Source organism: Symphodus melops (genome assembly GCF_947650265.1).
Source record: "Symphodus melops genome assembly, chromosome: 22".
NCBI lineage: Eukaryota > Metazoa > Chordata > Actinopteri > Labriformes > Labridae > Symphodus > Symphodus melops.
In genome coordinates, this window is record NC_136712.1 from 3,355,901 (window position 1) to 3,367,526 (window position 11,626).

At 41.7% G+C, this 11,626-nt stretch overlaps 1 protein-coding gene across 2 annotated transcripts in view; it reads left to right on the forward strand.

Moving 5' to 3' along the window:
• Positions 1-9,983, forward strand: part of lhfpl3 (LHFPL tetraspan subfamily member 3) — a 23,928-nt gene extending 13,945 nt beyond the window's left edge. For both annotated transcript variants that reach the window (XM_079335313.1, XM_079335314.1), the window contains 3 exons: positions 6,618-6,848; positions 8,562-8,612; positions 9,713-9,983. In XM_079335313.1, the coding sequence (XP_079191439.1) occupies positions 6,618-6,848; positions 8,562-8,584 (254 nt within the window). In that variant the 3' untranslated portion in view covers positions 8,585-8,612; positions 9,713-9,983. The remainder of the gene's footprint in view (positions 1-6,617; positions 6,849-8,561; positions 8,613-9,712) is intronic.
• Positions 9,984-11,626: the final 1,643 nt, after the last annotated feature.

Here is an 11,626-nt window from a genome sequence, read left to right on the forward strand (position 1 = left end):
CTGAAGTTTTTTGTTTTTTTTCTGGATCTCTTTTTTGAAACTTTCCTGTAGTTTTCTGTAAATGTATATTAATTGTCAGGAACTTTCACAGATTGTCCCATGAAATATCTGAACAATTTTAGGGCTTATGCAGGATTTTTTTTTAGAAATGATACTGAAGTTTTCTGAGATTTTTACTTGAATTCCTGAAAACTTTTCTGGTACAGAAACTTTTTGGCAAATTGACTTCTAATTACCCTCCTTGGGAGTCATTTACGGGACAATGAAGGGTCCTCCTGTTCTTTAACAAAACAAAAGCTGCACCTGGTGATTGTCATTTGTGAAAGTATGTTGCTTATTTGCGTGTGCAAAAGCAGAAGAATCAGAAGAAGCTTATTGTGCTTTCACACCACAGCACGAACGTGTTGGTGCAGCACTGGTGCTCATCGAAACAAATCCCTGGATCACTGTTGAGCAGGGACAGCAGGCAACCCGTCTCCATGGTGATGCTGCATCTCTCTCATCCCATTTGATCGGATGGATGCTCAGCGCAGGGTGCAACCTCTCACTCCCCAACATGTTGTGTACTCTGAAGTAATCAGAGGAAGCCTTGATTTAGGCGGCGTTTCTCTCAAGAAGAAGACTGTTCCAACTCGGACTGACTTCAAAACGAGAAATTCAACAAAATCTTAGGCAGCGTCGCCGTGTTTGGATGCAGCTCCTGAAACCTTCTCCTGTGGGCTGTAAGGCAGCAGGGGGGCTGCACAAATTATAAGAAGAATCTGAGGGAGGAAAAACAATACTGCCCAGGAGGATCATGGTAGCAAGTTTTATGCAGATTAGGGCCAAAAAAAGAAGACTCTGTTTCTTCTGTGCTCAGAAGGCTTCACAAAGAGGCACAGGGGGGGTTCAGGAAATAATCTCTAACTTGCTGAGGCACCTGTGGGCTATGTGGAGTAGAGGGTGCACGATGCTTAAATATAAGTGTTTTTTTGACAGATACTTTTTATGTTAACATACACTAAACATTAGAAATAATGTAAGAACTGAACCCTACGAAGTCCAGACCACAGATTTTTGTTCGTAACATCCCTCTTCGCAGAGATGATTAGATTGTAAATGTGATCTTCAACTCCATCATTTTAAGTGTCTCCTCAAGGGACCGTCCCAAACTAGCCTATCTTTGTAAAAGTGTAAAATTTAGTCTTGCTTTATTGTCAGTTAAATGAAGATAGATTAATGGCCGATGCTGCAAAACAGAGGGTTGATTTTAATTTAGCCAGTGTGTGTGTGTGTGTGTGTGTGTGTGTGTGCATGTGTGTGTTTAGTACCTAGTTTCTCTGAATTCGTTGCGCGCTCTGTCTGGCGTTGGATTTCTAAACAGCCTCTTTCATTCCTGTAGTGTCTCTCAAGAGGTGCATTGGGATTCCAATCTTGTAACCCTCGTTTCTGCCGTCCCTCCAGATTTCACTCCCTCTCCTTGCTCCACCTCTCCATTTCAATCCACACCTAAAAACAACACACGTACACGTACACACACACACATTTTAGAACATTTATTAAAGGCTTTTCCATCCTTCCTGAAATCTCCTCATACACAGTCGTGAACTTCTTCCTCGTCTTTTAACCGTCATGATACAGCGTCGGATACGGTTGTTATCATCTCTCTTTACCTTCTGAACGAGCTAACGCCTGAAGCCGACCGCGTTATTTTAAGCTACATTAATCAGGCACCTCTCGTGCCCGTCCTCTCATCTCTCTTCTTTGTTTTTCTCTTTCTCTCTGTCTTGTCTCTTCATCTCTACTCTTTACTTTATCTTCCTCAACCCCTCCTCCCCCTAAAGTGGTGGTGTCAGTTGTTGAAGAGGTGGAGAGGGAATTGAAAAAGCGGGCATGCAAACGGTCTGTTGTTTCCGCCGCTTGAGTACAAGCGTGCATACAGAGCAGCTCGGACTGACCTCGAGTCAGTATCTAAATCAAAGGCAGTTGTAAAAGCTGGATTGGTGCAGAGTAGAACAGTCTAGAACGGCTTCCACGCTGCGTCTTGTTTCAGATTTCAGCACCACCCTATTTGGACAGCTCCATGATTGGATTAAAGCGTTAGCAGGGAAGTTTAGCTCGATACTTAATTGAATTAGGTTTTTGCAGCTTTAGCAGTTAAGATCCTGGACGGTTAATGTTCCACTTATTATCCTCCACACTTTGTATCTATGCAAAGATAGAAAAATCTGTCTATGAAACTACATTCTCAATACTGGGCCATGCAGTGATGAAATATTTACAGTATTTTTTTTCTTTGAGCAGAAGTTGGGTGTTTCAGGATTCTGTTTTCTGAACCAGCTTTGAGTCTAAACTCAGACACGTTTTAGGAATAAATAAATGATTAAAACCCCCCAATAGTATTTCTCCTCCCGCCACTGTTTAGAGGGATTGTTTGAAAAATTCACGTCAAACAAACTGAACGATGAACCAACAGCTCTTCTCCAACCCAAAGACGAGATATGGATAGGTATGGTTAAAAGAACATCTGGCTCTCTGTTCGCTAGTTTTATATTTGATATAATATTGATCCCTTCTGCTCACAGGACGCAGTGATTTTGTGCTCATAGTAGGAAAAAAAAAGGGACAGTGACCTAAGGCGTCCTAAATATTTACAGTAAAAATAAAATACTGTGACATCAGCTATTAGTTACTTTATACAGTTGAAGCAGTTACTCTTCATTTTTACTCTAAATAAGTTTTTTTTTTTTTGTTTCCCATCCAGCAGAGGATAAACGGCCAACGTTATAAACTGTAACATGTAGAGGACTACTGCATATTTAATTTGCTTACTAGGCAATTAGAGACAGAGTAGGAAAGGTCATCCCTTCATTATCCCAGAAAAAAAATGCGGCATACTCCTGAATATTGCCAATCAACCAATGGTGTGAATTAGAGGAGATATCTAGAAATTGGTCCACTCAATAGAGACTTAAAGATAAGTGGGTATACTCTGTACACCTGCTACAACACATCCACCTGCCAGTCATTCCGGCCACGCCCCTAATTATTCATCATTATTCATCTGAGTTAAATCGAAACAGATGACTCAAAGAAAAAAGAAGAATATTTAACCCCTTGTTTAATGTGCTCCAAGAAAGAGACACGTTGGGAAATCTATAAAGTCTCCGCCCTCCTCGAGGATACAAAGTCTATCAGATCAAACAGATGAAACGAGTGATACTGTTCTTTTAACCAGTCTGTAAAAACACATTTATTTCATTATGTTATAACAGGATATTCAAAGTCTATGCAACATGTGAAGGATAAAAGCAGGACGTGCAGAGACTTCAGAGCAGCTCATTAATCTGCTGCACGAGCGGCCGATGCACAGAAAAACCCTGTGAATCATTGGGCCTCGTATAAGAGGAGTTAATGAGGAGGGGAGGGGGATTCATGTTGCAAATCATGCTGCCTTTCCTCTCTGCTTTATCGCACAGTGCACACACACACACACACACACACACACACACACACACACACCTCACTTAGCCGCCTGTAGAGCACAAGCGATGAGGTCAGGGTGGAGGAGAAGGTGCCACATTCTGCCCCAATTAACTCCCACTAATAACGTTTACCTGGGTCCACCTTGATGCTGCTCTTCAGCCAACCACCACACACACACACAAACCTGCAAACAACGAGCACACACCCCAATAACCCTGACGTCATGAGAACAGGAATTGCAGAAAATAGACGTGGACAACTGAGCCTGTTTAATGGACCATAATGTGCGTCTGTGTTTGTGTGTGTGTGTGTGTGTGTGTGTGTGTGTGTGTGTGTGTGTGTGTGTGTGTGTGTGTGTGTGTGTGTGTTTTATATCATGCAGTGATTGGACACAGAGGTCTAGATTAGTACACCTCGTCTGATTGTCAGCGTGTCGCTGCCAACAGCTGTCAGCTGGGAGGCCTTGAAGGGAGGTTAAAGAGCGCGTGTGCGTTTGTTTAAGAGCGATGAATCAAGGACGCTCCCTCATTAAAGGGATGTCTGAAAAACTTGTAGAGGTGGGGAGGATTAAGTGCCTTGCTCAAGGGCACCCCCCGCAGTGCTCAGGAATTGGTCTGGCGCCTCTCCGGCTATACCGGACAAATTTCCAGATTTGATCCACATCGCTCCTTTAAGGATCCGTGAGCCGCCCGCGAATTGTTTCAGTCGTCCTCAGATGACTCAAAGTGTGGCAACCCAGATCAGTCGTGTGTTGTCTGCCCGTGCGTCTGAATGTTTCAAGCTTCACTCAAACATCACTCATTTGAAGTGTTGAAATGAGCCGACAGAACATCTCATCCGAGGGTTTCATAACGTCTTTTATTATTTATGGCTGGGATTGTGCGCGCGTGCCGCTGGGATGTTGAGAAGAGGACGGTTTATTTGATCTGGAGAAGAAAAGAAGACTGACCCTTTTTGTTCTCGCATGTTCTTCTCTCTGCGTGTCGTTTGTTGGAATTGTTTGCAGAGACGGAGCACATGTAGTCACACATTTCTGTGCAACAACAAAAAAAGCAATTTCCCCGGAGATCAAGATGGATGAGGTTTAGAGGATGGAAATGTTTTATGAGGTTCTTTTTTTTCTCTTATAGAGCAACAAGTCTGCTGAAGCTGAAAGACAAGATTCGCTTAATTTTTGGAAAAAGGGACAACTTGTTGGGAAATTGTTTGAGAACACACTTGACAGATATTCACAGGGACTGAAACGTTGTGATTTTTTTAAATCAACTGGTGATGCCGAGCAGAAGTAGTGTGCAGGACTGTTTCTGTTCAAAAGGCATCCACGTCCTTCTCCTTAAAAATCCCACTATTTATCTTAGGTAGTCTGATACTATCCTAAACTACTGCAGCACGGAAATGAACATCTAACAGCATTCAGATGAGAGTAAGAAACTCTTTGATCCGCCATGTTTGCCCTCCACTCGAGCTCTGTGGGATGTTTAAGATTTGCTGGCGAGACAACGTGCAGCTCGATTCGTTCTATTAATATTACAGCTGTGAAGAGCGCTGCAGGAGCAGGTTTGTTTACACAGGAGAGAAGTGTGTGCACTGTACCCAATCCTCTAAACTGCACAGGAGAGAAACTCAAAGCTGATATGGTGTGGAAGAAATGCTCAAAGTTTCAAGTTTTGTGAACTTGAGAATGAAATCCTAAATTTAAAAAAAATCCTTCTGCAACACATCAGCTGCGGTTTTATTTTTAGAAGAGGATATAAATCAGTCAGACTGCTAAAAAAGAATAAGAGGAGAACTAAACAGGCCTGTGAACGCATCAGATGAACTGGTGACGGTCAGGTTTCTGCTCTCGGCCTGTGTGGACGAGCAGTGGAAAGGGACTGACTGAAGGGAATCAAAGTGAGAAATGATCAGATGGGCATGTTTATTCTTGTCACCAGCATGACGTGTCAGGACACTTCATCACGTGGGTGAAAAAATTCTCGGCTTCAAAAAGGTTTACAAAAAAAAAACATCTTTTCCACAGGGTGCGACAGCTTTGTGTATCTTCTCTATCTGCTTGTCATTAAATCTTTATAATAATGAACTATTCATACTCCAGATTTGACTCAAATACAGCCACGTAACCTTTACATTTTCTGATAAATGTTTTGGATACATTGGGGATTCTTTTATTATTTAATTAACCGCAACACCCAGTTTCATTTAAGTCGTATTTTTGAGATCCAACTACGTTTTAAATGTTCTGAGGATTTGGTTCAGTTTTCTGGCGGCACGGCACAAGTTTAAAATAATTGCCTCAGTCGGAGCGAAATAAAATAAAATTGGGCGACAGCACATATTGTAGGTAAAACTCCAGAATAATGAGCACAACATATCCTCTAACTCTGACAGCCTGGTAAAAGCCTTCACTGTTTTAAACCTCCTTTCACCAGGCTAGATTTTAAAATGATCATTTCTTTAGACTTACGTAGTCGACCTCTTCGTTTAACAGTGACCTTTAAAAAAAACTTGAGTGAAGTGCGTGCGCTCCTTCAAACACAGTCGCTCTCAAACAGCTCAAAATGCCACTGAAAAAAAAAAAAGGCATGCAAACACGTAACCTGCGAGATCCAACTTTTGGCTTCACTCTCAGCGACGATGAACGCACAAGCTCGGAGCTGTTAGTCATCTGATAGCCTCGGCTGACTGTGTGAGTGACTACATGTGAAAACAAATCCACGCAGCCAGATGATGAGCTGATGACTCTGCGCTCTCACTGTGCAGCAGAAGGCCAATGAATTCAGCAGACTCCACCACACGCTGCTGTCGAACATATTGTCCATCTCTTCCTGCCTCCTTTTTTTCCCACCTCTCTGTCCGGTTTCTGCTCCGCCTGCATCGCCTCCTTCCTCCCTTTCTCTGCACTCTCTGATCTGCAGATTTACATTCATTTCCAATTTGCTCCCATTGAGCAGCTGTCAAACAAACTCAGATTCATAAATACGTCAATTTTCAGCCTTTAGCTATTCTATCCTCTGATGAATGACTGATTTTGCATTTTCTTTGTAATCTTAATTTGACAAAGATTTGGTTCAAGTGTACTTTATTCTTTTATGAAGTCATCCCTTGGTAGCCTGAGGTTCTGACCCACCTGTGCGTCTCTCTGTCTGTCCCAGGAACATGCCTGATCCTGGGCTGCATGATCTACCCGGACGGCTGGGACAGCGACGAGGTGAAACGGATGTGTGGCGAGCAGACGGACAAGTACACACTCGGGGCCTGCTCGGTGCGCTGGGCCTACATCCTCGCCATCATGGGAATCATGGACGCTCTCATCCTGTCCTTCCTCGCCTTCGTCCTGGGAAACCGTCAGGACAGCCTGATGTCTGAGGAGCTGCTGGGAGACAGTAAGGCGATAATGGCTCAGGGAGACATGTAGCACAGCAGGTGGTCAGTGAGAGATACGTCTGCACTCTGATTGAAGTCACATTTAAGGGTGAATGCTAGGTCTCTTACTTCCCCTACTAAGGAATCTTAATAGTGCAGCATAGAATCATATTTTAGACGAGACTGTGTGACAAACTTTGCAGCTATAGTATAATGTGAAAGGCAGGCTTTATGGTCGCTGAAGATCACATGACTTGAATCTGAGGAGCAATTTCATCTTTAAAGAAAATCCTAAGACCATGTCTGGATCTATTTTCCTGATGTCCACATACTTAAAAAAAAAGAAGGTATTTTTTGGTTCAACCCCCCCACTGCTTTGCCTTAGTGGGTCATAAGCCAAAATGATTGGAAACTACTGCAGCAACCTGTTGATCAACTCCATCGATCAGCGGCCAGTTAAGACGAGCTAATCCTCCACAAGCCATAAAAAAAAAAAATCCTCCAACAGATTTTCCACCAATTAGAAACTGAGACACCAAAAGAAAAGAATCAAATGTTTGACTTCTCAGAGACTCTGTGGTGTGAGATCAAGGTTACTTTCAAGACAAAACAAAGCAAGGGCCAATAAACTGATTAAAAAATGAACGAATGCTGGCCTGACTGTCTGCTCTCTGTATTTACTGCTGAGTCTTCGAACAGTTCAGCCAAGATTTAATTCCACTTTTGGCTCGTGAAGTCTATTCATTATGTTTTTTTAAGTAACGAGTCTCGAGTCTAAGCAAAGTCAAAATTAAAAAAAGTAAATACAAATCAGCTTGTATCAATAAGATTGTGTGTTTAATTAGCCTTTCTGTTAAAACTCAAAGCAACAATTAGACTGAATCCCTTTTTCTCACATCGCCCAGCAGCTGGAAATTAAAAAAAAAAAAAAAAACATCTCTTATCTCCTTTTTTTGCATAATTTCCCATGCTTGACTGAATCATCTGCATACATTTGAAGGATGTTTTACGCCACCTGCTCGGCTGCTTTCGCCTGCTTCTGTTCTAACTGAGATTTTTCTCTGCTGATTGGGCGAGGTGACAAGCGCACTCGGACACTGGAGAGAATGATTTAAACAGCGAGGAAGAAGAAGAGAATACAGATGAAGGAGGCTGAAGATCAAAAGGAGAGAAAGACGGGTGACTGGGAGGAAGAACGCACCGATAGCAAGGGTTAATTGAAGCCTGGGGATGCTGGACGGAGTCATGAATTACTAATGGCTGTTTACACAGCTTGCTGCCAGCCTGTCGAAATTAATCACAGACACCCTATCAGCCGGGACGCAGTCCACTGTTAGAAACAAAAAAAAAAAAAAATTGCTAGGAGGAAGAAGCCATTATCAAACAAGAGACCAGAGAGGAAGGATGAGACAGAGAGGGATAATGAGCCGAAGAAGAGGAGGAAGAAGGAGCAGCAGAGGCAGATGTACAAGAAATATGAGAGTGGAATTGAAAACAGGGAGATTCATCAAACAGCACATGAAGTTTAGATGGGATGTTTTCCTCTCGTGTCACTCAGGAGGATGGATAGTGACACCTGTCCAAGGGGAGGAATGCAGTTTGAATTCATGCTGCTGTTTCGCTCCTAAAGAGCCGAAGTTTGGTGTAATACTGCCACCTGCTGGTCAACAAATATCAGTCATTGTTTCTTCCCTATACTGAGCACTGAGCAGGTTTCTCTTTTCTCTTCACAGAGGCCGGAAATAATGCCATTTAAGGTTTGGCGTTTCATCACACACAAACAGGTAAGGATCATATTTGGGATGAGCATGAATCTTACCGTCCAGAACTCCACCTGTGGAGAAAATAATAGTGTCATTTATATTTTAAAGCCACTGACCCTGCATGTCATATTACATATGTTTTATGTAATTAATAGGTTGACCCTTTGATTTTTAGTCAAGATTTGAAGTGGATAAAATGTTTAACTCTTTAACTTCTGTGATATTTTCAGCCATTTTTAGTCCGACAATATGCTGATATAGAAGCGTGACATGTTTGCTATCTTTTGAGAGTTTTGAATCTTCATTTTAAAGTTGATGAAGTTTGAACAAACTTTCTCGTCACAACGTGATTTTCTAATCACCGACCCTGCATCCAAACGCTCCTTAACTAACTTTGTTTTAATCGTTTAAAAAAAAACAGTATTAATCACAATAATGATATTCATCATCAAAACATCATCATCATGTAACAACTTCATTATTTAAATGTTTTACCAGTGACTGATTTCTTGTTAAGACAATCAGTAAAGTATTGAAACTTGATATCAATGATAAACTCATAATGATCATCACTTAGATTCAAACTGTGTTTTTAATTTGAATATGTTTGGATTGTTTTCAACATTCATCAGCTGATTCTGTGTTTATGAAGTTGATTTGATTTGCACATTTGTTTGTTCACTGATTTGATTGAAGCTCCTGTGAGGAACTTTTAGTTTAGGTCGATTTTGGCGCCTCCTGTGGACAAAGCAGAACATCTCACCTCTTCCCGGATATTGTCCCGTACATGTGAAAGTAGTCTTCCCCCCGACCGTTAAACATTCAAATGCATCACTCACTTATAACGTTTGCTTTGAAAATGTAAATAATTGATTTCTGCAATGTGCAGTTGATCCTTTTGACATTTACCCCCCCCAGCTGTGATTTGGACGTTCACAAAAGCTCTGTAGAATCATCAATCTCATCACTGATCGTCTTATTTTTCTTTTGTAGCTCATATCTACTCTACTGTTTTTATTTGAGCTACAAACTCCTCACAGGACCTTTAATCAGATCAAACTGAAGGAAGTCATATCTATTTGACATAACAGAAATTATAGCGTGTCTCTTTTCGTCTTTAGGTCTAACGGCCGAGATGTGATGTTACTTGAGGATCCAGCTTCCCCCTGTCCCAGTTCAACATGTGGCTGTGATGCAGAGCTTATGTTGGGAAAGAACAGAACAGAGAAAAAGAAAGGGGATAAGGAGGCCACAAAACCTTTATAGAGACATGGACGCCTCCTTGACAAAGTCCTTGAAAACTCTCGATGTAAAATAGCCCTCTTGTTCGTCTCAAGCTGCTCAGATTTGACCTTTGTTTTTGGTGTGTCACTGCATCATCTTACCCCGAGCTGCCCACGCTGATATGTTGTTCTTGTGGGTGTGAGGAAACCTGATCAAGTGTCCAGGATCTGCTGGAAAAGAAAAAAAACAAAATTAGAGAGACTCATGTTGTAATTCAGCTCCAGGACATTCGTTGGACAGCGAGTGCTGAGCGACAGCCGCTCAAATCGAATTAAATCAACACAAATTACCCAGACCTTGACCGACACAAATTGGGATAAGGACTCGAGGTCAAAGCTGTCAGAACTTGTTTTTGCATCAAGTAAACAAACTCCACGGAAAGGACTCTCTGACATTTTGCTTTCAAGGAGAGTGTGGTGAGCAGAGTGTGGACTGAATAAAAAAAAAAAAAAAGAACAGTTTTGTTATGACTCAATGTTTGATGTAATGGAATCCAAAGTAGTAATTTGAAGTGTGGATAGTGACAACAGCTGAATCAAGTCTATAATTTGTGTAGAGAAATGTCGATCATGTCGCCGTGGTTCGTCTTGACTTTGAAACGTACACTTTGAAATGTCAAGCTGTGTGTCCTTTATTATTGTGAGCCATATATTATCTCGTATTCTAACAGTGTTATGGAGGCTTTAAGGGTGTAAGAAGTGGACATGATGTGAGCCTGGATGTGTTTGACTCTTTGATGTAATCTTTTTCTTTTATTTTGTCCCGTCTCAAAGTTTAAAGAGTGTCTATCTCATATTAAACTGTTTTTTTTTACTTTGATGAAATAAAAGGTGAAACATTTTCAGTACACGAGTGACAGTACATGCTTTTTTTTTTAGCAGAATTAGGACATTAATTCAACATATCAATGCTAGTAGTTGAGCTTAGTTAATGCTAGTTCATAAAAGACTGCAGTTCTTCCATTGTCCACTAGAGGCATGCTGCAAAACCTCTTACACCTGAACTGAAATGGCAATTTTTACAGTTTAGGGGGCGTGGCTAATCTAAACAGGCAGGTGTGTTGTAGTGGTTGGCCACAAGGTTTATTTTCAGTTTCTATTTCACCTTTAATTAAACAGCTTCTTACACAACTGAGGGCTTAAGGTAACGGCTGCCAGACAAGAGAGGAGAGTATCTTGGACATGGGGGCGTGAGTGGGGATTTTGTGATGGCAGCAGCAGCGCTATCATCATAATCAAGGACCCTTGTCGTGGATTGACCAAGGCCAGCCAAAATGGAAACATCAGAGTTGCATGCATTGCAGGATGCTGGATCAGAGGCGGAGGTGTGCGAGGCCATCTGCTCACAGAAATCCTTCAAAGCCTGCAGAAGGTTGAGTGTTGGCAACAAAAGACGTCACAGCCTCTTTGTTAAATAAAAGGAAATGATGAAGGACACAGACGATTTTTTTTTTACACTAAATAACAAAAGAGAAGTTTCTACTTTTAGATCCAAACTGCTGGCAGAGCAGAAAATGTTTCGCTCCGTTTAAAGTGTGGGTGGTTTCAAGGGAAAGGTTAAGTTGTCAAATCAAGAAGATGCATTATGGCCTCCTGTTTTTTTGGACATGGGCTTTTTTTGCCTTTATTCTGAAAGGACAGCTGCGGAGGTTTGGGCTGCTCTGACATGTTTGCTGATTCTGTCGGGATTTTTTTCTCCATGAAAACTGTAAAAACTGGAGTGAATCTTTGACAGCAATGTACCACTTCTTC